Here is a 24509-nt window from a genome sequence, read left to right on the forward strand (position 1 = left end):
TCAAATCTTTTTAGTTTCCTGAGGGGGAATAGGCTTGTCGTGCCCTCTTCACGACTGTCTTGGTGTGTTTGGACCAATCTAGTTTGTTGTTGATGTGGACACCAAGGAATTTGAAGCTCTCAACCTGCTCCACTATAGCCCCATCGAGGAGAATGGGGACATGCTCGGTGCTCCTTTTCCTGTAGTCCACAATCATCTCCTTAGTCTTGGTTACGTTGAGCGATAGGTTGTTATTCTGGCACCACCCGGCCAGGTCTCTGACCTCCTCCCTATAGGCTTTCTCGTCTACCACTGTTGTGTCGTCAGCAAACTTAATGATGGTATTGGAGTCATGCCTGGCCATGCAGTCGTGGATGAACAGGGAGTACAGGAGGGGACTGAGCAAGCACCCCTGGGGAGCAGATGTGTTGCTACCTACCCTCACCCCCTGGGGGCGGCCTGTCAGGAAGTCCAGGATCCAGTTGCAGAGGTAGGTGTTTAGTCCCAGGATCCTTAGCTTGGTGATGAGCTTTGAGGGTACTATGGTATTGAACGCTGAGCTGTAGTCAATGAACAGCATTCTCACATAGGTGTTCCTTTTGTGCAGGTGGGAAAGGGCAGTGTGGAGTGCAATAGAGATTGCATCATCTGTGGATCTGTTTGTGTGGTATGCACATTGGAGTGGGTCTAGGGTTTCTGGGATAATGGTGTTGATGTGAGCCATTACCAGCCTTTCAAAGCACTTCATGGCTACGGACGTGAGTGCTACGGGTCTGTAGTCATTTAGGCAGGTTGCCTTTGTGTTCTTGGGCACAGGGACTATGGTGGTATGCCTGAAGCATGTTGGTATTACAGACTCAATCAGGGACATGTTGAAAATGTCAGTGAAGACACCTGCCAGTTGGTCAGCACATGCCCGGAGCACACGTCCTGGTAATCCATCTGGCTACGCAGCCTTGTGTATGTTGACCTGTTTAAAGGTCTTACTCACGTCGGCTACAGAGAGCGTGATCACACAGTCATCCGGAACAGCTGATGCTCTCATGCATGCCTCAGTGTCGCTTGCCTCGAAAGCGAGCATAGAAGTGATTTAGCTCGTCTGGTAGGCTCGTGTCACTTCCCTTTGTAGTCTGTAATAGATTGCAAGCCCTGCCACATCGGAGCCGGTGTAGTATGATTCAATCTTAGCCCTGTATTGACACTTTGCCTGTTTTATGGTTCGTCGCAGGGCATAGCGGGATTTCTTGTAAGCTTCCGGGTTAGAGTCCCGCACCTTGAAAGTGGCAGCTCTACTCTTTAGCTCAGTACGAATGTTGGTGCTGGCTTGGACCTGGCTCTCAATTGAAGACAGGCTATGTTCACTCTGGCCACAAAATGAGGTAGAAACTGAGCTGCACTTCCTGACCTCCTGCCAAATGTATGAACATATTAGAGACACATATTTCGCTCAGATTACACAGATCCACAAAGAATTTGAAAACAAACCCAATTTTGATAAACTCCCATATCTACTGGGTGAAACACCAGCATGTCATCACAGCAGCAAGATTTGTGACCTGTTGCCACAAGAAAAGGGAAACCAGTGAAGAACAAACACTATTTATGTTTATTTATTTTCATTATTTGCACATCGTTACAACACTATATATAGACATAATATGACATTTTACATGTCTTTATTCTTTTGGAACTTCTGTGAGTGTAATGTTTACTGTTCATTTTTATTGTGTATTTCACTTTTGTTTATATCTACTTCACTTGCTTTGGCAATGTTAACATGTGTTTTCCATGCCAATAAAACCCTTGAATTGAATTGTGAATTGAGAGAGAGAGAGAGAGAGAGAGAGAAAGAAAGAGAAAGCAGGAGCGAGAGAGAGAGAGAGAGAAGGGTACAGAGAGAGAGCAGGGGAGTGAGTGAGAGAGAGAAAGAGAGCGAGAGCAGGGTAGAGAGAGAGGTAGGGAGTGATATACAGCCAAAGAGGGAGGGCAGCCACTTGGTGCACTCTTGTGGTTCTAGCAGGAGCGTCACAGCTGCTTGCTCTCTGACAGTGTGGCATCGCTCTCATATAGCACACAGCGAAAAGTGCTCCAGACAAACATTACAGTATGTATGATTGGACTTCTTTCAGAGGAATATGGGTTTGCCTCCTTTTTAAAAAGTTTTTCTAACTTCTTGAATTTGTCATTTTTTCACTATCCTCTCCAGGGATGTATAAAACCAAGACAAAATAAGCAAAAAAGGATTGTTTTCGGGGTTTTAATTTGGACATTTTGGATGCATTGCATTGACAAGACAACATGTTGTCACCGGTGTTTGGAGACATAGGAGACAGACATACATGTTTGGATTATCTGGACACTTACCAGTGATACATGAAAGCTGTGAAACATGTCAGTGGGAGATTTACATTTGCTTGGAATGAACAAAAACGCAAGGGTGTGACATAGAGAGACCAAATTGTTGTGTGTTTGACTTTAAAAATGCTATTACAAAATGTTGTTTTTTACTCTTAATGCATGAAAAATCAATTTTACCTTTGTGTATGTCTTTTCTTATGAAGATGGACTTTAACTTGAGTAGCATAGTGCTCTACGCGGTCAACACCACTGTGACCCCCCTTCACAACAATACAGGACCCTACCATCCTGCAGCGGGACCCTGGAGTTTACTATTGCTGGTGATCATCATCATGACCATCGTGGTGGGCAACCTGCTGGTCATCATCGCTATAGCACGCACATCCCAGTTACAGACTATGACTAACATCTTCATCATGTCCCTGGCCTGTGCTGACCTCATCATGGGGGTCCTGGTGGTCCCTCTGGGGGCCACCATCGTGGTGACAGGGAACTGGCAGCTGAGTGACATCTCCTGCGAGCTCTGGACCTCCGTAGATGTGCTCTGTGTCACGGCCAGCATCGAGACTCTTTGCGTGATTGCAGTGGACCGCTATATTGCCATTACAAGGCCCCTCAGGCACAAGGTTCTGCTCAATAAGTGGCGCGCCCGACTAATCGTGTGTGTGGTGTGGATTGTGTCTGCTCTGATCTCTTTTGTGCCCATCATGAACCAGCTTTGGCGGGCAGAAGAGGACCCGGAGGCCTTGGTGTGCTATCAGGACCCTGCCTGCTGTGACTTTATGACCAACAGCACTTTTGCCATTATATCCTCTGTAGTGTCATTCTACATCCCTTTGCTCATAATGATATTTGTCTATGTCAAAGTCTTCCTCATAGCCACACGACAGGTACAGCTCATAGACAAGACCCGGCTGCGCTTCCAGAATGAATGGCCAGAGCCGACGACAACACAGCTGAGCAACCAGAGTTGCAACATTTTGCCCTTGGGCTATGGTGGCAGTAGCAGCTGCACCAGCTCACCTCGCAAGAGAAGCTCCAGACGAAGACCCTCACGGCTAACCGTTGTCAAGGAGCACAAGGCCCTCAAGACCTTGGGCATTATCATGGGCACCTTCACCCTCTGCTGGCTGCCTTTCTTTGTGGCTAACATCATCAACGTGTTTGACAGGAACGTGCCCCCGGGAGAGATCTTCCGCCTGCTCAACTGGCTGGGCTACATCAACTCTGGCCTCAACCCCATAATCTACTGCAGGAGCCCTGAGTTCCGCACTGCTTTCAAGAACTTGCTGGGCTGCCCCTGGTTTTCCACCCCACGATTAAACACCTTAGGTGTCTACAAGGAGAAGCGGACACACTGCCCCTGCTTCCTGGGTTCGCCTGAGGCAGCCAGCTCTTTCCAGAAGCCCCCTGCTGCTGCCAGGCCTGAGGGGGACGAGAGCCTGGCTAGCAGTCAGAGCAGCGACAAGAGTGAAGAGCCTTCCCCAGGACCCCCACACTTTAACGGCAACACACAGTTCAGTGAATTCTCCAAACCAGAAAATGAATTGTAAGTTTCCTATTGTTATCATCTAAAATTTTGCACACTACATTTTCTCGTTACATGATAAATACTTTAAACAATGCATAGAAAAATGGGGGGGTGTCATTGTTGGATAATTATGTTTATATTTCACAGATATCTCAAATTTGCACTTATTAGCATTTACACTATTCGATTTGATAGTGATAGATTATCTTGAGAAGACGCCATGGTCCATGTCTATACAAGCCTTTTGTTGTCATGCAAGGCGACGAACCTAATTCTCAAGCCTCCAGTATCAAAGTGAATTAAAAGAGTTAACTGACATATATTTCACTTAAGTTTTACAGAGAAAATCCCTTTAGAAGTGAATTGAAAGATGACAGTTTTATGACAAAATATACAAGCATACTGTAAACCAAAGCAAGCACTGAACTTAAAGTTCAGCTTGTAAAATAAGGATCGAACAAATACAATGGGAACAAAATAAAATCAACAGAAGTACCAGAATTAACATTCTGTAGATGCTATAAATGTTTTACTTCAGCTTACAAAAATGTTAATCCTAATTGTATTTACAAGTCTAGGCCAATTGATATCTGCTGACACACACGCACATAAATTGCGTAATCAACCTATGGTAGTGTATTTCCACATTATGAAGGGAAAAGTCTCTTCATAATGTTGAAATACACGACCATAGGTTGATTACGCAATTTATGTGTGTGTGTCATTTGTCAACCATTCAATACATCTCTGAATGGAAAATAATCATGTAACAATGCTAAGACATCAGGAGGGGAGTGTACTGCTGCAATCCAGAGGGCATGTTTAGGATCATGTCTGTAGTTTCGCGGTATTCCTTTGGGAGAGGGGATACGTTTGGTAAATCAAACCATCTCTTTGAATCCTTCACTCACAGGTTTCGTAGAGCTCACTGGGCATGCATGTTCAATATATTTGGATATGTTCTGAATACACTAAGGTGCTGGAACAATGTAGGCCTAACAATGAATGTACTCAATGCTTACATACTGAAAGATTAATATTACAACATTATAACGCAATGTGAAATGTAATATGCAAATGTTCATTGTGTAGATCCATATCAAAGTAATTAATTTCAAGACTGTAGATGAATTTATAATTGCTGCTACCGTATTATGTTACCTGTACATCTTTGAATGCGGCACATGTCAACATTATACAAATTAATAACATATTACCAAGGGTTCTCTAAAAAACAAATAATTTCAAATCCCCATGTAATTTTGTGCTTCTGTAGCTGTTTACTCTACTATACCCTTAACCACCTCTTCTTGCTGTGTCTTGGAACCTTCAATACCAATTAATTATCCATTTAGAACCTAAATGTTGATAAAATGGTAAGAAAACATACAAATTAATATAGCTTTTTTTATGACAAAAAATATGCATTATAGTAAAGTATTGTACATCAAAACTAAACCCAATTAAGTGTCCAAAAGTATGAATGTCTGATGCAGACATTATAGAGGGGCTTCCCAATAGAGTGAGTTGATGGTGTTTATGCCTCTGCTAGGGCCCCTCTGCAGCCTGTCCAACACCCGCCCACAGCTGATAACCCTTTATCACTGAGCCACAAGACTTCCGCTCACCGGGAGAGGCTGTTTACAAGACAAATATCCATTGGAAGCACACATAAGAGCATGGTTTGTTTATGGTTGGACTGCTAAACATGTGTCTTACCAAACCAATCCAATTTGCAGAGAGTCACTTATACTACACAGATGCTGGGATCAGGTTACCTTTTTAATGACTACCAATTTAATCCATAACAAGTGCCTTCACTCACTTCTGACTTCTCACTGCATCAATTTACAGTTGAAGGGTAGTAGGCTGTGTTATCTATACTGATCTTGTTCCGTGGGTTTCAGGGGCAGTTAGAAATCATTATGAGTGCACATTCTTCTCACACATGCAAATACTGGATCTAAAGATGACTTTAAAAGCTCTATAGCTGACAATAGTCCAGTACTATGAATAGGCCAGTGACATGCAATATATATATTTTTTATCTAAACAGTTAATTTGCAGTGTCACAATTGTTTCCGAAATGTTGCAATCTCTGAGCTCTTTAACAGATGCAATTAATTGGGCAGTAACGTAGGAACCATTTAAGAGTGTCCAGTAATTCAGTAAGAAGGCTATAGCTCACTGTACTAGAGTGAGATCATTAGGTGTATCAAAAAATGGGGCCGTGGCTTTGACAGTCTATTGAATGTGAATGATAATGTGTGAACTCCCTATTAGCCCCAGCAGGCAGGGGGGATAGGCTATGACACAGCATGAACCAGGGACCTATGTCTTCTGCAGGTGGTGATAAGCCAGCACTTAGTGCTTGGTGAGAGCAGTGTTGTCCTATGGTAATTTAGCCTAAATCTTTCCTACAATGTTCTGGGAATTGTGCAGGATACCTAGCTAGCACATAACATTCTGAGAACCATATGTTTCTTAGGTGGGAATTTCAGTACTTTAGCATAACATTTTCTATAGGTTTCCTCATGGTTCTATTTAAAGTCATGTTCTCAGAACATTAAGAAAACTTTCCATAAAAACCACTAGAAAACATTAGTAACATTCAAAGAACTTTCTAAGAATTATATTTTAAAACAGATACCTTCTGTTCTCACCATCAACAAAACTCTCTCTATCCTCCATCTGGAGTGTGTTCAGGTGTGTTGGCCACACCCACTAATTGGCCACACGTAATCTTTATTTTTATTATTATTATTTTTTAGCCATTTTTTCTCCCCAATTTCATGGTATCCAATTGTTGTAGTAGCTACTATCTTGTCTCATCGCTACAACTCCCGTACGGGCTCGGGAGAGACGAAGGTTGAAAGTCATGCGTCCTCCGATACACAACCCAACCAGCCGTACTGCTTCTTAACACAGCGCGCATCCAACCCGGAAGCCAGCCACACCAATGTGTCGGAGGGTACACCGTGCACCCGGCAACCTTGGTTAGCGCTCACTGCGCCTGGCCCGCCACAGGAGTCGCTGGTGCACGATGAGACAAGGACATCCCTACCGACCAAGCCCTCCCTAACCCGGACGACGCTAGGCCAATTGTGCGTCGCCCCACGGACCTCCCGGTCGCGGCCGGGCACTGCCGATGCCATCAAAGACGCTATAATGGCACTGATATAAAGATGAGTCCTCTATATATCTCTGTGGTTTGACTAGACTAGAGGACGACTGATTAATCGGAATAGCCAATTAATTAGGGCCGATTTCAAGTTTTCATAACAATCGGTTATCGGTATTTTTGGACACTGATTGGCCAATTTTTTTATATATTTTTTTACACCTTTATTTAACTAGGCAAGTCAGTTAAGAACACATTCTTATTTTCAATGACGGCCTAGGAACGGTGGGTTAACTGCCTTGTTCAGGGGCAGAACGACAGATTTTTACCTTGTCAGCTCGGGGATTCGTTTTTGCAACCTTCCGGTTACTAGTCCAACGCTCTAACCACCTGCCTTACATTGCACTCCACGAGGAGCCTGCGTGGCAGGCTGACTACCTGTTAAGCGAGGGCAGCAAGAAGCCAAGGTAAGTTGCTAGCTAGCATTAAACGTATCTTGTAAAAAACAATCAATCTTAACATAATCACTAGTTAACTACACATAGTTGATGATATTACTAGGTTAACTAGCGTGTCCTGCGTTGCATATAATCAATGCGGTGCCTGTTAATTTCTCATCGAATCACAGCCTACTTCGCCAAACGTGTGATGATTTAACAAGCGCATTTGCGAAAAAAGCTCTGTCGTTGCACCAATGCAACTAACCATAAACATCAATGACTTTCTTTAAAATCAATACACAAGTATATATTTTTAAACCTGCATATTTAGTTAATTTTGCCTGCTAACATGAATTTCGTATAACTAGGGAAATTGTGTCACTTCTCTTGCGTTCCGTGCAAGCAGTATATGCAGGAGTTTGGGCCATCTGGCTCATTGCGTACTGTGTGAAGTACATTTATTCCTAACAAAGACTGTAATTAATTTGCCAGAATTGTAAATAATTATGACATAACATTGAAGGTTGTACAATGTAACAGCAACATTTAGACTTAGGGATGCCATCCGTTATATAAAATACGGAACGGTTCCATATTTCACTGAAAGAATAAACGTTTTGCTTTCGAAATGATATAGTTTCCGGATTCGACCATATTAATCACCAAAGGCTTATATTTCTGTGTGTTATTATGTTCATAATTAAGTCTGTGATTTGATAGAGCAGTCTGACTAAGCGATGGTAGGCAGCACCAGGCTAGTAAGCATTCATTCAAACAGCACTTTCAAACAGTGAGTTTGCCAGCAGCTCTTCGCAATGCTTCAAGCATTGCTCTGTTTATGACTATCAACTCCCGAGATTAGGCTGGTGTAACCGATGTGAAATGGCTAGCTAGTTAGCGGGGTGCGCACTAATAGTGTTTCAAACGTCCCTCGCTCTGAGACTTGAGTAGTTGTTCCCCTTGCTCTGCAAGGGCCTCTGCTTTTGTGGAGCGATGGGTAACGATGCTTCGAGGGTGGCTGTTGTTGATGTGTTCCTGGTTCGAGCCCAGGTAGGGGCGAGGAGAGGGACAAAAGCTATACTGTTACATTAAAGTGCCTATAAGAACATCCAATAGTCAAAGGTATATGAAATACAAATGGTATAGAGAGAAATAGTCCTATAATAACTACAACCTAAAACGTCTTACCTGGGAATATTGAAGACTCATGTTAAAAGGAACCACCAGCTTTCATATGTTCTCATGTTCTAAGCAAGGAACATATTGCACTTTTACTTTCTCCTCCAACACTTTGTTTTTCCATTATTTAAACCAAATTGAACATGTTTCATTATTTATTTGAGGCTAAATAGATTTTATTGATGTATTATATTAAGTTAAAATAAGTGAATAAGTGTTCATTCAGTATTGTTTTAATTGCCATTATTACAAATTAATTAACTAATTGGACGATTAATTGGTATCAGCTTTTTTTGGTCCTCCAATAATCGGTATCGGCGTTGAAAAATCCTTATCGGTCAACCTCTAGACTAGACTAAAATAAACAGCTTTGTATGAGTTTAAAAAATATGGCATGCTAGCTCCATCCTGGTGGCGCAGTGGACTAATAACATGATTTTTGAATGACTACCTCATCTCTGTACCCCACATATACAATTCTCTCTAAGGTCCATCAGTCGAGCAGTACATGTCAAACACAGATTCAACCACAAAGACCAGGGAGGTTTCCAATGCCTCACAAAGAAGGGCACCTATTGGTAGATGGGTAAACGTTTAAAAAGCAGACATGCTTTCCATTTGAGCATGGTGAAGTTATTAATTACACTTTGGAAGGTATATAAATACACACAGTCACTACAAAGATACAGGTATCCTTCGGAACTCAGTTGCCAGAAAGGAAGGAAACCGCTCAGGGATTTCATTGTGAAGCCAATGGTGATTTAAAACAGTTACAGAGTTTAAAGGCTGTGATTAGCTGTGATAGGAGAAAACTGAGGATGGATTAACAACATTGTAGTTACTCCACAATACTAACCTAAATGACAAAGTAAAAATGAAGGAAGCCTGTACAAAATAAAAATATTCCAAAACATGCATCCGGTTTGCAAGAAGGCACTAAAGCAATACTGCAAAACATTTGGCAAAGCAATTCACTTTTTGTCCTGAATACAAAGTGTTATGTTTGGGGCAAATCCAACACAACACATTACTAAGTACCACTCTCCATATTTTCAAGCATGGTGGTGGCTGCATCATGTTATGGGTAGGCTTGTAATCGTGAAGGACTATGGATTTTTTCAGGATAAACATTTACGGAACGGAGCTAAGCACAGGCAACATCTTAGATGAAACCCCGGTTCAGTCTGCTTTCCACCAGACACTGGGAGATGAATTCACCTTTCAGCAGGACGATAACTTAAAACACAAGGCCAAATCTATACTGGAGTTGCTTACCAAGAAGACAGTGAATGAGTGGCTGAGTTACAAATGGTTGTCTAGCAATGATTAACAACTCATTTGACAGAGCTTGAAGAATGTAGAAAATAATAAATAGGCACAATTTGCACAATCATGGTGTGGAAAGCTTTTAGAGACTTACCAAGAAAGACTTACAGCTGTAATAGCTAACAAAAGTGTTTCTACAAAGGATTGACTCAGGGGTGTGACTACTTTTGTAAATGAAATGAATATTGTTGTATTTCATTTCCAATACATTTTAAAAAATTCTAAAAACATGTTTTCACTATTATGGGGAATTGAGTGTAGTAGAGTGAATTTGTTTTTTGCTCCCATTTTGAATTCAGGTGGTAAAACAACAAAATGTAGAATAAGTCAAGGGGTATGAATACTTTCTGATGGCACTGTATGTTGGAATCTCACTGATGCCACACCACAATAAAAAATGAATGTATTTGCATGATTAATGCCTATGAAAAATCATTTCAATGTGTCTTATCTGTGCTTGGAGTTCAAAACAGTTAACCCAAACTTAGCTAGTAGTGTTATTAAATGTATTATTGAAACATGTTCTCAGAACGTTATTTAATTACCTTCAAATAACTTGTCATTTCTGTTCTCAGAACATCAATAAAGCCTCCCAGGAAAATATTCAGGGAACCATAGTAAAACATTCTCAGAATCTCCCTGCAACCTAAAAATGTATGTTCCAGAACAGGCGAAATATTCACTTCCGTTCTCAGAAGGTTTAAAAAACACTCCATTTTAACGGTCAAGAAACGTATGGCTTCATTCCCAGAACCAATGGGAAACTTAAAACTTATGTTCCCACAACTTCCAAGGAACTAAATGTGCTAGCAGGGTAATGACTATTGTTATATCTAGTCTTATGACTATTTGTTCATGACAAAATGCCCTAAATAGGGAATGGAGCTTTGTACAAATTATTGCTAATTCATTGTTCCAAACAAAGTCGATGCCACATGGGAAATTCATGATGGTAGTTAGATGTCCACATACTCTTGACCATGCAGTGTATTTTATAAATTATACATATCATAAATATCAAAGCTATCCTTCATTAAGAAATACATGGAATGGACATCTTTAACTAAACTCTGTGTAATTTGTTCATTCTGTACAGTACAGTCTTTTTTACTAGCATGCATAGCAGCAAAATAATCAAATTACTGTAGCTAATGTCCTCAGAGTTTCTCATATCAAACTGTTTTTAGATCTAAAGAGGAACAGCTGCTACGGTTTTAGTCCTCATGATGCGGCAGCACTACAGCATCTTGTAATAGTTATCACATACTCATTCTCTTTTATAAGCAGTGGTATGCTCTGCAGTGGCCTGCTCAGTGTGGGTCAGGGGAAATGTGATAAGACTGTAATGCAAGGGTAAACAGTAAATGATTGAAGAACACAACTTGTTCTGTGCCAATATTTAAAAATGGCAGTGGGGTCTTTGAGAACTCATTATTTATTGTTTTGTCAACACTTCACCTAACATACAGATTATTAAAAATGTTCCACTCTTTGAAGCAAAATGCCAGGAGTTGCTTTGACGTAGATTTGAGAAAAGGCTTAGTCTTGAAATTAATAGAAATTCAACTGAAGATCATTCTAATTTAAAATGTGCCCTAATACTGTTTGGTTATACAAGGCCAACACAATCAAGATTGCAGGTTCAACCTCTAGAGCACTATTTCATTATCTTCAATTGAGCCATTCAGCAAAGAGCGAATGCCTGTTTTGTTAACAATTCAGCCAGACTCAGATAGAACAAACAGGACATTTCCTCCATGGGACAAAATGACTGTATAATAGAGAGAAGCCGTTATCACAAAAAAATAACATGTGATCATCATATTAATTAAGCATCAATAATGGCGGAGCCTCTATAAAAGCATGATAGAAGATAGGTTTGTTTTACAATGGCTTTGCAATCATTAGCTCAGTGGTACTAACTTTTGTGTTTGCCCTGGCACTAAAAGGTTGTGTCCCAAATTACCAACTGACAGAGTCATGCAGCTTTCAGTGGAATAGCTTTGTGGGACATGTCTGGAACAGTAATTCCCATCTGATGGCTGATGGACTAAACTCTCTTTCTGTATGCTACCAAGCAACTGAGACTGAGGCATGATCTCACCCCTTGGGGTGATCCAGGGCCAAATGCCTCAAGATATATTTATCCAAACACCATGTCCCTCAACAGAAACATGTAGTGTGTCAGATATTGTTATCAAATTCACCTCCCAAAATACAGCAAATTAAAGATTCCTAGAATTCTCATCAAATTCTCACAGAAGTCCTGGGTTAAGAAGTTGCTGTACGGCACCTATATTCAGTTCAGTAATGGATTAAGTGCAATAACACTCACGAGGTGTCACAACAAGCAATGAAGGCCAACATGTTGTGGCAGTTTGAACTCAGACACAACTCTCTAATGGATATGTTCAGAGCAAATTGAATTGCACAGATTAGAGAGACACATTACACTGTATTTTCACCCTCTGAACTTGTGTTGTTGTTTCAGCTTCCACTTGTTTGGCATGGCAAATATATCAGGCAAGAAATAGCTTTTGGAGAGAATCCACCAAGAGGAGAGGCAGTGGAAATATGTCGATCTGCGGCCCAGCCTAATGTACTGAGTGATTCAGAGTGCATGCCACAATTGGCTTATTACTCCAAATGACTGAGTAAACATTTATACACACATTAGGTGACACCAGCACTATTTTCAACAGACATTGGTGATGTCCTGGCTTGAGTCCTAGATATAGAGCTACATGCTGAGTTTGTAATGCTACCCAGCAATGTGTAAAATCTAAATCCTTTCTCCCAGAGAGTGGAATGCAATGCTGTCTTATTATGAATAAACAGAAACATTGTACTCTGTTGTACATCATTTGTCAGTTAAACAGCATTTGTCATCATCACTGGTATCAACGGTAAAAAGTCCAGTCAATATTTAGAAAGGCTAGTCATTACAGTTCGTCCATGCATCTATTTCTCATAATGGTATCAATGAAATACACTGTATATACTTTTCAGTTATAGGCATGCAGGATGGCCACAGAAAATATGCGCATCAATTAAGTTATATTTGTAAAATGAATAAAACAGTTGACAGATGACAGATGAAAGCAAGCCTTTTCATTCTGGCACAAATAAATCACATTGTACAATCTTTAACACAATGGTCACTTTTTCAAATTACAGCAGGTGACAAGAATTGTATATAAAAAAAAATGGTCACGATTCTATAAAATTAGAAACTGCAGCAGTAGCTACTTACCCAGGAAATTACCTGAACTAGAGCTCTTTTCATGTGCAGTCGTCCATGACAGACCAAAAATGTTCCTTTTAAATATGTGAGCACTGCCATCAACTGAGCACCACATGCTATATAAGTATTTTGTTGGATTAGAAAGGGATATTACCTCAGAGAGCATGAAATTAGGAACAGGATCAGCTAAAGCATGGTAATGACACTCTTCGACACTCTTCGACACTCATTGTCAATGAGAGCTGAGTATCTGATCAAATCCTACAGCATCATAGAGCAGGCCTAAATGGTGTGGTTTTGGAGTTGAGTAAGTAGTTCAGTATGGGACACATCTTAAAATGATGAGAGGAGGTTGAAGTCAATGTTTTACTGCACTGTCTGCAGTTGAATAAAGCAAAAAAAACTTAATCTCATTGATTGTTTCTTTCCAATTTACTGTAGTGTTGATAGTAATGCCCTGAGGTCTGGAAAGAAACATCTATGTGTTGGAAGGTTCTTAATGGTGAGGAACCATGTGCTCCAGGTGGTTCTTAAGAAACTGCAAAAAACTTGATTGAAATATTTTAGCGCCATCAATCATAGAAATCAACATATTTGGCACTTCCACTGTAGTAGACAGGATTACAAAATAAACCCTTTGGCCCCATACCTGCCAGAGGCAAGACCTCCATTTCTGACCACAAAGTCCACCTTCGCCTGTTGACGTGTACTGTAAAAGAAAATACACTTAACTCAAATGATGGATGTCTCTGCCTGAGACTTTGGGATGAAGCGAAAGCCAAATTTGAACTAGGATTTAAACTACACAGGCAATTATTTCCCTCAGAAGAGCAAGTGAAAGTACAGTACTTGCTTTATAAGGGCTAAGGGTACTTGAGTCATATTTCATCAAATGTTTTCATTTTTCTGTAGATTTCTCTAGCAAAACAATGGTGGGCATTGTTTATATTTTCCTGCGTAGACATGTACTGTAAAACTGATAGGATCAGAATCTCTGGCATTTTGAAAAAAGGATTGGTTGGGTATGTTTGGGGGAAAGAGAACCCTAGAGTACACACTACCATGAAGTGATTGATGGGGATAGGATGGAAATTAATCAATCAGGAGAGATATGTTTAAAAGCTCAAACTCAAATAAGCAGTAAAACTGTTTCCCAGTTAAAAAATGAACCCAAATCCCACAATGTTCAATACATTTATGTAAGCTACACATTTCAACCTCCTCCCACCATGTCAGAGTAACCTCTCACAAAGGGCATTTGCCAAGTCAAACAAACACATCATCTCCTGATGAGACCATTAGTTGGCCTTCATATCTGGATTCTTTAACAGTAAAGGAGCATGTGTTTGGGATTTAATGGGAGGATGGGGTGAACAACAAGTCTGATATTGCAAATTAAATGTAAATGACATGATCAAATAAGATGTTTGGATCAATTTCAGGGTTGGATCCCAATGCTTTGAATTCCATTCCATCATTTTGTAAAAATAAATATTTTCCAAAAAGGTGATGTCTTGAATATACAGTATCAATGCAAAAATATCATCTTCTCCAAGGCTGGGAAAACAAAACACCTTTTATTATAGAGTTGATATTTCACCATTGATACAATAGCCACTTTCTGCTGGCTCTGAATTTGTTACAGTAAAATGTGCTTAGTATATTTTGGCTAATATGGCATCAACATTCCTCAAAAGTAATGATGTTCGAAATGACATTCTTAGTACTCAGTGAATCATAGGCTTTAACAATGTCTGGAATATGAAGTATGACAGGAATATGACTCAATACAGTAAGCACAAAAACTAATTTCTCCTTATTAACTCAGTTTCACATTACAGGAATTGGACGGGTGAAAAACTGACTTTCACAACTGACTGAGCAGAGATTGGAACGGCTGAGATGAGACTGCGAAAAGGAAAACCACAAAGGAGATGGCAGACGAGCTGGTCCTGGTGAATATGGGCAAGGAAGATTGACTGATGTCAAAACCCTGAGAAGGAGAACTGGACTGGGCAGTTTGGGTTGGCTGGTCTGGACTTTGGGATTAGCACCAGTTTAAAGGTGCTAATCACAAGACCTGAAGACCAACTGTGTTAACACACCACCCTGCCACATGTTGGTAGGCCTGAGACTGTGAGGATAGCTCACTGTTCACTGCAATACAACATAAAATAAATCATCATCATTAACTGACTTATCCTGGCATTGGCTACCACCAACACGCTCACAGCATACTGTGTACAATAGGACAGACTCTTCCCTGACAACCAGAAAGGATTTCAGTAGCTCTTAGGACGTGACGCAGTAATACACAGTGTGTGATGTATGGTCAAAAGTGGGGAATCAGAATACATTTTGTACATTATCTCATGCTAAATTATTTATTTATTTATTATATCTCAACTTTATCTGTAAATGCAAAACGTGTCAACTTAATACAGGAATATTATGCCATATGTCTTTACTGTCCAGTAATGTCCATAGTGTAGCAACAGGTTTTCTTTTCAGATTTCATATCATCAACCTCTTCACTGCAAAATCAACCTAATTAAAAACTGCAACTGAAATATAAGTGTAAAGGATCAAGGACATTAACATATTATTCTATAAATAGTGATATGTAACTAAAATACAGAATTTGCACAAAACAGTCAATTATGAATGTAAGGCAATGACTGCCAACCAATCCATGAAAACCTAAGATGATTTGAAGCATCAGCCACACTAAATTTACCAGCACACCTATCAGGTGTACTGACCCACAGCCAAATTACATCCTTATGGTGCTTCGTACACACAGCAGGACCATCTGCATCACTGATTGCAGACATTGCATTGACCCATAAGATCTACTAACATTTCCTTGCATCTTGTGCAGCATATTTGCTCATAACTAATTTATTGTGTATCATTGTTGATGCTATAGGATGTCATATGAGTACAAAAATGTGTTCATTTTTTATTTTTACACAGCAATGAAGCAGTGAATGAGTGTGATGTAATTTCCAAAAATAACATTAATTCAATATTGGTATGAACTAAGTCATTATGAATTCTGACAATTGGTACCTCTACAAACCTTTCACTAAACATATGACTGTACAACTGAAGTAAATGACAAGGTTTCCATGATCCTTCTCACTTGTATCAATGTGTGAAAGAGAGGGAGCAGAGAGAGACAGAAACAGAGAAAGAGAGTGAGTCAGTGAGTGAGTGAGACAGAAACAGAGAAATAGAGTGAGTCAGTGAGTGAGTGAGACAGAGTTAGAGACAGAAACAGAGAAAGAGAGTGAGTGAGACAGAGTTAGAGACAGAAACAGAGAAAGAGAGTGAGTCAGTGAGTAAGTGAGACATAGTTAGAGACAGAAAAAAGGGAGACAGACAGACAGAGATAGTGGAGGGTGAGTGAGAGGGAGAATTTTGGCTGTAGAGAAATACATGTAGTCTGTCTCTCACTCTAGGGGAATAAGCCCTGGAACGCATAACGCTCACAGTAACTGTGTGGGGTTGAAAACACTCATGCTACAAAAACATCCATATCTCCTCAACTCCTTGGGATGGAAACAATTATCCGGACCGGAGTTCAACTCGATTCCTATCAGGTAATTCCTGTTACAGTTTTTAAGTGGCAGGCTGGTAAAGCCTTCATTAATCACACACAACCTACTGTACTGGTCATCTACAAGGATAAACAACCCCTCACTGCTTTATAACAAGTGGCATGTATTCATGGATGCCAAGGGAGGCCAGGCTTCCGCAAAAAAATTACCAATACATTTTTTTTCGTCTCTGTTTCATAATTTTCTCAAGAGGCTGAATGTATCTCACTGGAGAGTGAGCGAGTGTCTCTACAGGCCATCTATCTGATGCGGTTTGGTCCAAACGAATATGAGATTGTTGCCGCCCATTAGCATTGAAGGCCAGTGTGTCTTCTTATTGGTTATGGAGCAAACAGTCTCAATGAACAAGCACAAGCAAATTACAGTTTGGTGAGACAATGATGATGCAACGGTCACATACCCATAAATGAAATCAATCATCCTACACAGACCAGATAGTCATTGGCCGTGTCTGAATAGCCATAGCCCACTTGCATTATAAATAGTAGGCATTTTGGGTATGGGAAAAAATGTGTTTCATAGTATGTGAAATGTAAAAAAAAATGTAGTGTGCTTTAAATGTCAGGATGTCATACTCTTCAGTTTTTCATCTAGTACAGTGGTTCCCAAACTTTTTATAGTCCTGTACCCCATCAAACATTCAACCTCCAGCTGCGTACCCCCTCTAGCACCAGGGTCAGTGCACTCTCAAATGTTGTTTTTTGCCATCATTGTAAGCCTGCCACACACACACTATACGATACATGTATTAAACATAAGACTGAGTGTGAGTTTTTGTCACAACCCGGCTCGTGGGAAGTAACACAGAGCTCTTATAGGACCAGGGCACAAATACGAATATAATAATAATCAATAATTTTGCTCTTTATTTAGCCATCTTACATATAAAAATGTATTTGTTCATCGAAAATTGTGAATAACTCACCACACAGGTTAATGAGAAGGGTGTGCTTGAAAGGACGCACATAACTCTGCAATGTTGGGTTGTATTGGAGAGAGTCTCAGTCTTAAATAATTTTCCACACACAGTCTGTGCCTGTATTTAGTATTCATGCTAGTGAGGGCCGAGAATCCACTCTCACATAGGTACGTGCAAAGGGCATCAGTGTCTTAACAATGCGATTTGCCAAGGCAGGATACTCTGAGCGCAGCCCAATCCAGAAATCTGGCAGTGGCTTCTGATTAATCTCACGTATACTCCCTCTCCGACCTCTAGGTCATCAGGCTGCTGATTATCCCGCACATCTGTCACCATCGTCAAGCGCACCAGCGCCTCATGACACTCACCTGGACTCCATCACCTCCTTGATTACCTTCCCTATATCTGTCACTACGCTTGGTTCTTTCCTCAGGTGTTATTGACTCTGTTTCATGTCGGTGCATTGTTGGTGTTTCGTGTTTTTTGTTTTGTTTATTTATTAAAACACTCACTCCCTGAACTTGCTTCCCAACTCTCAGCGCACTCATTACAGAATAACACCTCACTTAAGGGAAGCATCGGGGAGTGTTATTTTATTATATTTTTTGGGTCAGTGTAAATGACGTTGGCAACCGCTACAGGCTCTCATGCCTCAACCAGATCGCCAGGCTCCCCTGCCTCAGCCGGCTCGTCAGGCTCCCGCGCCCCAGCCGGTTCGACAGGTTCCCGCGCCCCAGCCGGCTCGACAGGGTCCCGTGCCCGGGCCGGCTCAACATGGGCCCGCGCCCCAGCCGGCTCGACAGGGTCCCGTACCCGGGCCGGCTCAACATGGGCCCGCGCCTCAGCCGGCTCGACAGGTTCCCATGACTCGTGATCGGTCTGCTCCTGATCCCCGGGTTCGTCCCCTTTGTCGGTGTCTGCGCATCGGGGAAGGGGTACTGTCGCGTATAATCCCTCTCTGGCCTCTAGGTCATCAGGCAACTGATTATCCCGCACACCTGTCACCATCGTCAAGCGCACCAGCGCCTCATGACACTCACCTGGACTCCATCACCTCCTTGATTAACTTCCCTATATCTGTCACTCCCCTTGGTTCGTTCCTCAGGTGTTATTGACTCTGTTTCATGTCGGTGCATGGTTTCTGTTTCGTGCTTATTGTTTCGTTTATTTATTAAAACAATCACTCCCTGTACTTTCTTCCCAACTCTCAGCGCACTCGTTACAATTAAATAAAATTTCACAGAACCGCTTGTTGCGGATATCGTGAAGTAGACTAGAGGCAGGGCATGAAAGGGATAACGAATCCAGTTGTTTGTGTGATCCGTTTTGGGAAGTACCTGCATAATTGGGCACCCAACTCACTCAGGTGCTTCGCTATATCACATTTGATATTGTCCGTAAGCTTGAGTTCATTAGCACACACAAATCATAAAATTATGTGTTGTCCTTGCTAATGCAGATAGAAAAGAGCTCCAACTTCTTATTCATAGCCTCAAATTTGACCCTTTTTTGCAACAATTATATTGTACTGACTCTATGCACACACACTGTCTGAACTAGATTCAATCAATCTCACACAAATTATCAAGGAACCTACTAGGTACAACCCTACTCAGACGACACCATTCTGTATACTTCTGGCCCTTATTTTGGACACTGTGTTAACAAACCTCCAGACGAGCTTCAATGCCATACAACACTCCTTCCGTGGCCTCCAACTGCTCTTAAATGCTGGTAAAACTAAATGCATACTCTTCAACCGACTAGCATCACTACTCTGGACGGTTCTGACTTAGAATATGTGGACATCTACAAATACCTAGGTGTCTGGTTAGACTGTAAACTCTACTGCCAGACTCACGTTAAGTATCTCCAATCCAAAATTAAATCTGGAATCGTCTTTCTATTTTGCAACAATGCCTCCTTCACTCATGCTGCTAAACATACCCTCATAAAACTGACTATCCTACCGATCCTTGACTTCGGCGATGTCATTTACAAAATAGCCTCCAACACTCTACTCAGCAAATTATATGTAGTCTATCACAGTGCCACCCGTTTTGTCACCAAAGCCCCATATACTACCCACCACTGCGACCTGTATGCTCTCGCTTCATATTCGTCGCCAATCCCACTGGCTCCAGGCAGTGTTGCCAACTCCTCAGTAAGGAAAGTAGCTATTGGCAGTCCTAAATGTCGCTAGAAGTCGCTAAATGACGCCATCGCCTAATTTGCATAATTGGCCATGTGCATGTAATTGTGATGGACGCTGTGGGAGAGAAGAATACTACCGTCGTGGGAGAGACAAAAAGTGAGTAAAAAACACCCTAAATATGTTTAGAACTACAAATGAACTTTCTGTCGATTCTTGTTTTTTTTTATGTCACAATTCCAACCTTCCTCCTTCATCCGGGCTTGGAACTGGCAAAAGTGAACCAAAAGAGACACTGGCGGAGTTACTTAGTTTTTTAGTTAATTTTTTTAGTTAATTTTTCTTAATTTGGTTTAGTTTTTAACCTTATGGTCCACTTAGGAGCCTACAACAAGTCACAGTAAAACATGAACATTTTTAACTATATCATTTTTTACATTTTTTTGTTAATGTAGATTGTACATTAACACACATACAGGCTATGCTGGCTCACAGAAAGAGTGGGCCATCGTCATTTTGGTCAAGGCTCTCTATGGCAGGTTCAGCAACTGAGGGAGCTGACGTAAATGAGTAAACAGCTGATGAGCCAAAAATCTGCAAAACATTATCAGACAGCTGGTGCTCATAGCAAGCCTCACCAGACAGCTTCAGTCCATATCGAATGTACAGGATGGAGTTAAGGGTCTGCAAGGACATCCGATTTCTAAGTTTGCTTTTTACCACACTCATCTGGCTGAATACTCTCCCGACTTCAGCATTCGAGTGTGGCAAGGACAACACAGACACAGCAGCCATGGCAAGTTCTTGAAAAGGGTTGATATCAGCTGCATCCCTGAACTTCCAAATCTCACTCCAGAAGCCCAGTGTGTTTTTTGTCTCATTTCATTTACTAAGATGGATGGCACGCCATTGCTGGGCAATCTTGTCTATCTCTGCAGAGGAGTAGCCAAGGAGCTTGGCTATTTTTTCTATTTCTCCATCGCTCTTATTGTGCTTTAGAGTTTCCTACACATTGAAAACTGACATGTACTGCAATGCTTCGATGTTGTCCGGCAGTCTCACCCTCAACTCATTAGTGAGGGAGATGGTGACGGCTACACACCGCTTTAGGACATTGTTTTCATCCTCAGGCGCAAGGTGGAGCTCAGCTGCCTTTGACTCAAAAAGGTAACCAAGGTAAGGTTTGGGACTGATGTATCCATATTTTGGCCCTTTGAGTACATCAACATTTGCCAGTGGATTCAGCACCCTGCTACTCACAGACTTGATCAGGCTAACCAAGCTGTCAAGTAGCTTAATAGGATCTACTTGCTCTCCCTCAAAAGCATTGATGGCAAACTGTACCTCGACCAGCACTGACTTCAAAAAAGTCAGATACAATATGTTTTGAGGATCACTGTACATGGAGTATAAAACCTCTGCCATGTAGCAGTGTTCACTGGACTTGTGAAATGCAGCCTAAGCTCCTCCCACTGGTCCAAAATGCGTGAAACCGTGGGTTCAATGGAGAGCCAACGTGTGGCACACACCTTGGTTACCTGTAAAGTAATCAACCTACAGTTGATGGTCTCATATATGGCCTTGTAGGCCTCCCTGCGCTTTGGAGACACTGAAAACCAGTTATAAGTCTCTCGTACCAAGTACTCCACACTACGGGGGATGGTGTCATTGGGAGCATGACTTACAGCAAGCTGCAGCGAGTGGCACACACAGTGAATAAGAACCAGATATTTGAGGCCAAACTCCTCCTTCAGCACTTTATGGACCCCATTGTTAATCCCTGTCATAACAGAGGCATTGTCAGTCCCTATCACCAGGAGTTTCTCTTTTTTAAGACAACACTTCTCAAGGAAAGCCACAACAGTACAGGCTATAGATCTGTGGACTCATCGAGGAGGAGGCTGAAACACTGGTCACCCACATCCGTGGACTCATTGAGGAGGAGGCTGAAACGCTGGTCACCCACACCTGCGACCAACTTTTTCAGAAAGTATGGTGATAGAACACCATTAATCATTTCAGTGCACTTTGTCCTGTGCATGTTGAAGTGGGTAGCAGCAGTGGAGTCTGAGAAAGCAGCTCTACATGCTTCTCTAATGTGATCACATGCCAGCATGGAACAGTGTTCAGCGATAGCTAATGCTATTTTTTGCAGAGTCAAGTTTTTTAACCATAAATGGCAGCTTGTTTTGGGTGGAATTGTTATAAGGCTTTGCATTTTGAGTATGTTTTTGAGTTGTCATGTGTTTTTTACATCACTAAGTTTGGCATAGAAATCAGCCTTACAATAAACGGCTTCAACCAGCCTTTGAATTCAGTGTTTGATTCCCACTGCTTTCTGTATTTTTGAGTGTACAGTTTAGACTGAGACATGATGAGCTAGCCAGCTAGATGTTTAGCTTATGTCACAGAGAGGCACACACACAGTGGACAAGGTGAGTAAGTGACTGAGGCTGTGTGAGTCAAATGCAGTGATTTATTTTGTGCTGTGATTTATTTTAGACAAAGAACATTTTACATTTACATCCCACCCTGAATGTAAGCCAGGGCGGAATCAGCCAGCGGCGGCTTCCCGCATGCGCAATTCATTTGCAATCTGGACGCGGAGGGGTGAGCATCCTGTTGCCCCTACCTCTATGTAAAAAATATATATTTTACCTTTATTTAACTAGGCAAGTCAGTTAAGAACAAATTCTTATTTTCAATGGCGGCCTAGGAACAGTGGGTTAACTGCCAGTTCAGGGGTAGAACGACAGATTTGTACCTTGTCAGTGTCACTATTTAAAAACATTTTTTTATATGCATCTTTAACTCTGTAATTTATGGTTGACGCAGGTTGGTGGCCATTAGCCAAAGTTCAAATTACATGAATGCATCTAACTGGTATTTACGACTTCACAACTGGTAATTGCCTTCCCACTTGGATATAAATGCAGCTTTACTGGATTTGTTTTTTTAATAAACAGAATGTTCTAAATAGTATGTTGTACAATTAGTACTCAGTATGCAGTTTAAGTAAGTAGTAGCCCAGCCAGATGTCGGACACGGCCATACTGTACAGAGAGAGATGCCTATCTGATACATCTGAAGGTCAAGCAGCTTCTCTGCAGTGATCAGCTTGCATAATACACAAGAATGTATTCACACAGTGAAGTGCAGTCATACAGTAGGTCAGGGGGAGTATTCATCTCATAACTACAACAGTGATATGCATGCATACTAGATGATCGATGAGGTTCTTGTGAATCTATTGGATCTTGTGAATATATTGGCATCAAAAGGAGATTAAATTAGGTCAAATGTTAAGAGAGAACAAACATGAGTTTCATCATTCACACTGCCCAAGATCAAAAGAGTACCAACATGTTGTATTCTGTGAAGAAGGGTTCCAACAAGAATCAGAGGCTCAAGTATACCTCCTGCAAATGGAGCAAGAACGATTTACTTAAACATGCAGTGCCACCTAGTGTACAGCTGAGTCTGAACAATCTGCCTCAAATGTTGTAAGTGACCACAAATGTGAGCTTTTATTTGCTCTGTAATAATGTGCACCAGGTTCACACTTGTTGAATGCAAAATACAATGCATTGAATGTAAACGTGAGATGAGACAGTAGCTCTATATGTTACATTTCTAGCTGCAAATTTCTGACAAATGACCCTCTAACATGCAAATTATCTTAAAAAGGTGCTTCAGTCAGCAACCATGTGTCTACACTTGCTACTATACTGGGATTCAATAGGAAACAATAGGAAACTGCTGGCATCATCAATGCAGTCTGACTGGGAACTTTGAGTAAAGGGCCTTGAGTATAATGCTTAATTGTGCCTTACTTTACAAAGGGACAATTTGGTTTGAATGGTTCAAATGTTCAATCAGGAACATGGAGTACTTAGAACATGGAGTAAAAATGTTCATTTTAAAAGCAGCATTTACATTTAAAACCACACAAAAGAGTTTGTAGCTTGTTGACAGGGATAATCTAATTCATATTTTTCAATTCTCTCTTCTGTGGGTTTCTACAGTTGGGTTTTGAGGAACAGGAGCAGGGCACCATGTTTAAAAAAGCAACTTTTTGTTTCCATAGGCCTACATTTTTACTGTATTATTGTTATATTTCCAAAAAGTGAAAAGGACATACTTTCATTAAAGGAAAGCAAACGCCACAATTTTACCTGTTCTTGAACACTTCCTGGGAAATCGCTAGGTTGAAGATGACATCATTTTTTTAACCTAGGAAAATTGCAGCTCAGTGTCGATGCGAAGGCTACTCAGCATAGAGGTCAATGAGAACGAAATCTCAAACCTGTCAATTTATAAGGGTCGTCCCTAGTTACCACAATCACTCAATCCTAAACCCGGCCTATTTCTGTAATTTATCTTCTTAAAATTAGATGTTAAACTTAACCCTAACCCTAACCTTAACCAAATTGCTAAACTTAAGCCTAACCCTAAACTTAAGTTAATTTTTACGATATCCAATGCTGACTTTATGGCTGTGGTAACTAGTGAAAACCGTTTATATTATTTATAAGAGAACGGTAGAAGCCTTCCATCACAGACGTTGCCAAGATACGGTATTTAAATTGATGTTGTGTAGCTAAGCAACAACCATAAACAAAGGCTTGATGGCTTGC

The 24509-nt window shown here is 41.1% G+C and overlaps 1 protein-coding gene across 5 annotated transcripts; it reads left to right on the forward strand.

The window, feature by feature from the left end:
- The first annotated feature begins 1969 nt into the window (after window positions 1–1969).
- On the forward strand, window positions 1970–16313 carry LOC115140035 (beta-1 adrenergic receptor-like). 5 transcript variants are annotated; one of them, XM_029678054.2, is made up of 3 exons: window positions 1970–2370; window positions 2541–3886; window positions 12426–14993. In XM_029678054.2, the coding sequence occupies exons 1-3, from the start codon at window positions 2353–2355 to the stop codon at window positions 12466–12468; spliced, it is 1407 nt and encodes a 468-aa protein (XP_029533914.1). In that variant the 5' UTR covers window positions 1970–2352; the 3' UTR covers window positions 12469–14993. The 5 variants fall into 5 exon arrangements, with proteins under 5 accessions (XP_029533914.1, XP_029533915.1, XP_029533913.1 ...); XM_029678055.2 differs by having other exon boundaries at window positions 1970–2083; XM_029678053.2 differs by lacking the exon at window positions 12426–14993 and adding an exon at window positions 15007–16313 and having other exon boundaries at window positions 1970–3886.
- Window positions 16314–24509: the final 8196 nt, after the last annotated feature.

The sequence above is a fragment of the Oncorhynchus nerka genome, linkage group LG13 (assembly GCF_034236695.1).
Source record: "Oncorhynchus nerka isolate Pitt River linkage group LG13, Oner_Uvic_2.0, whole genome shotgun sequence".
In the NCBI taxonomy this organism is placed as follows: domain Eukaryota; kingdom Metazoa; phylum Chordata; class Actinopteri; order Salmoniformes; family Salmonidae; genus Oncorhynchus; species Oncorhynchus nerka.

What these genes read in the sequence shown, in the direction of transcription:
- LOC115140035 (XM_029678051.2), top strand. Translation starts at nt 2,493, where the DNA reads ATGCATGAAAAATCAATTTTACCTTTGTGTATGTCTTTTCTTATGAAG. An exon ending in TCCAAACCAGAAAATGAATT is followed by an intron (nt 3,887 to 12,425) that starts GTAAGTTTCCTA and finishes TTGTTGTTTCAG; the next exon opens with CTTCCACTTGTTTGGCATGG.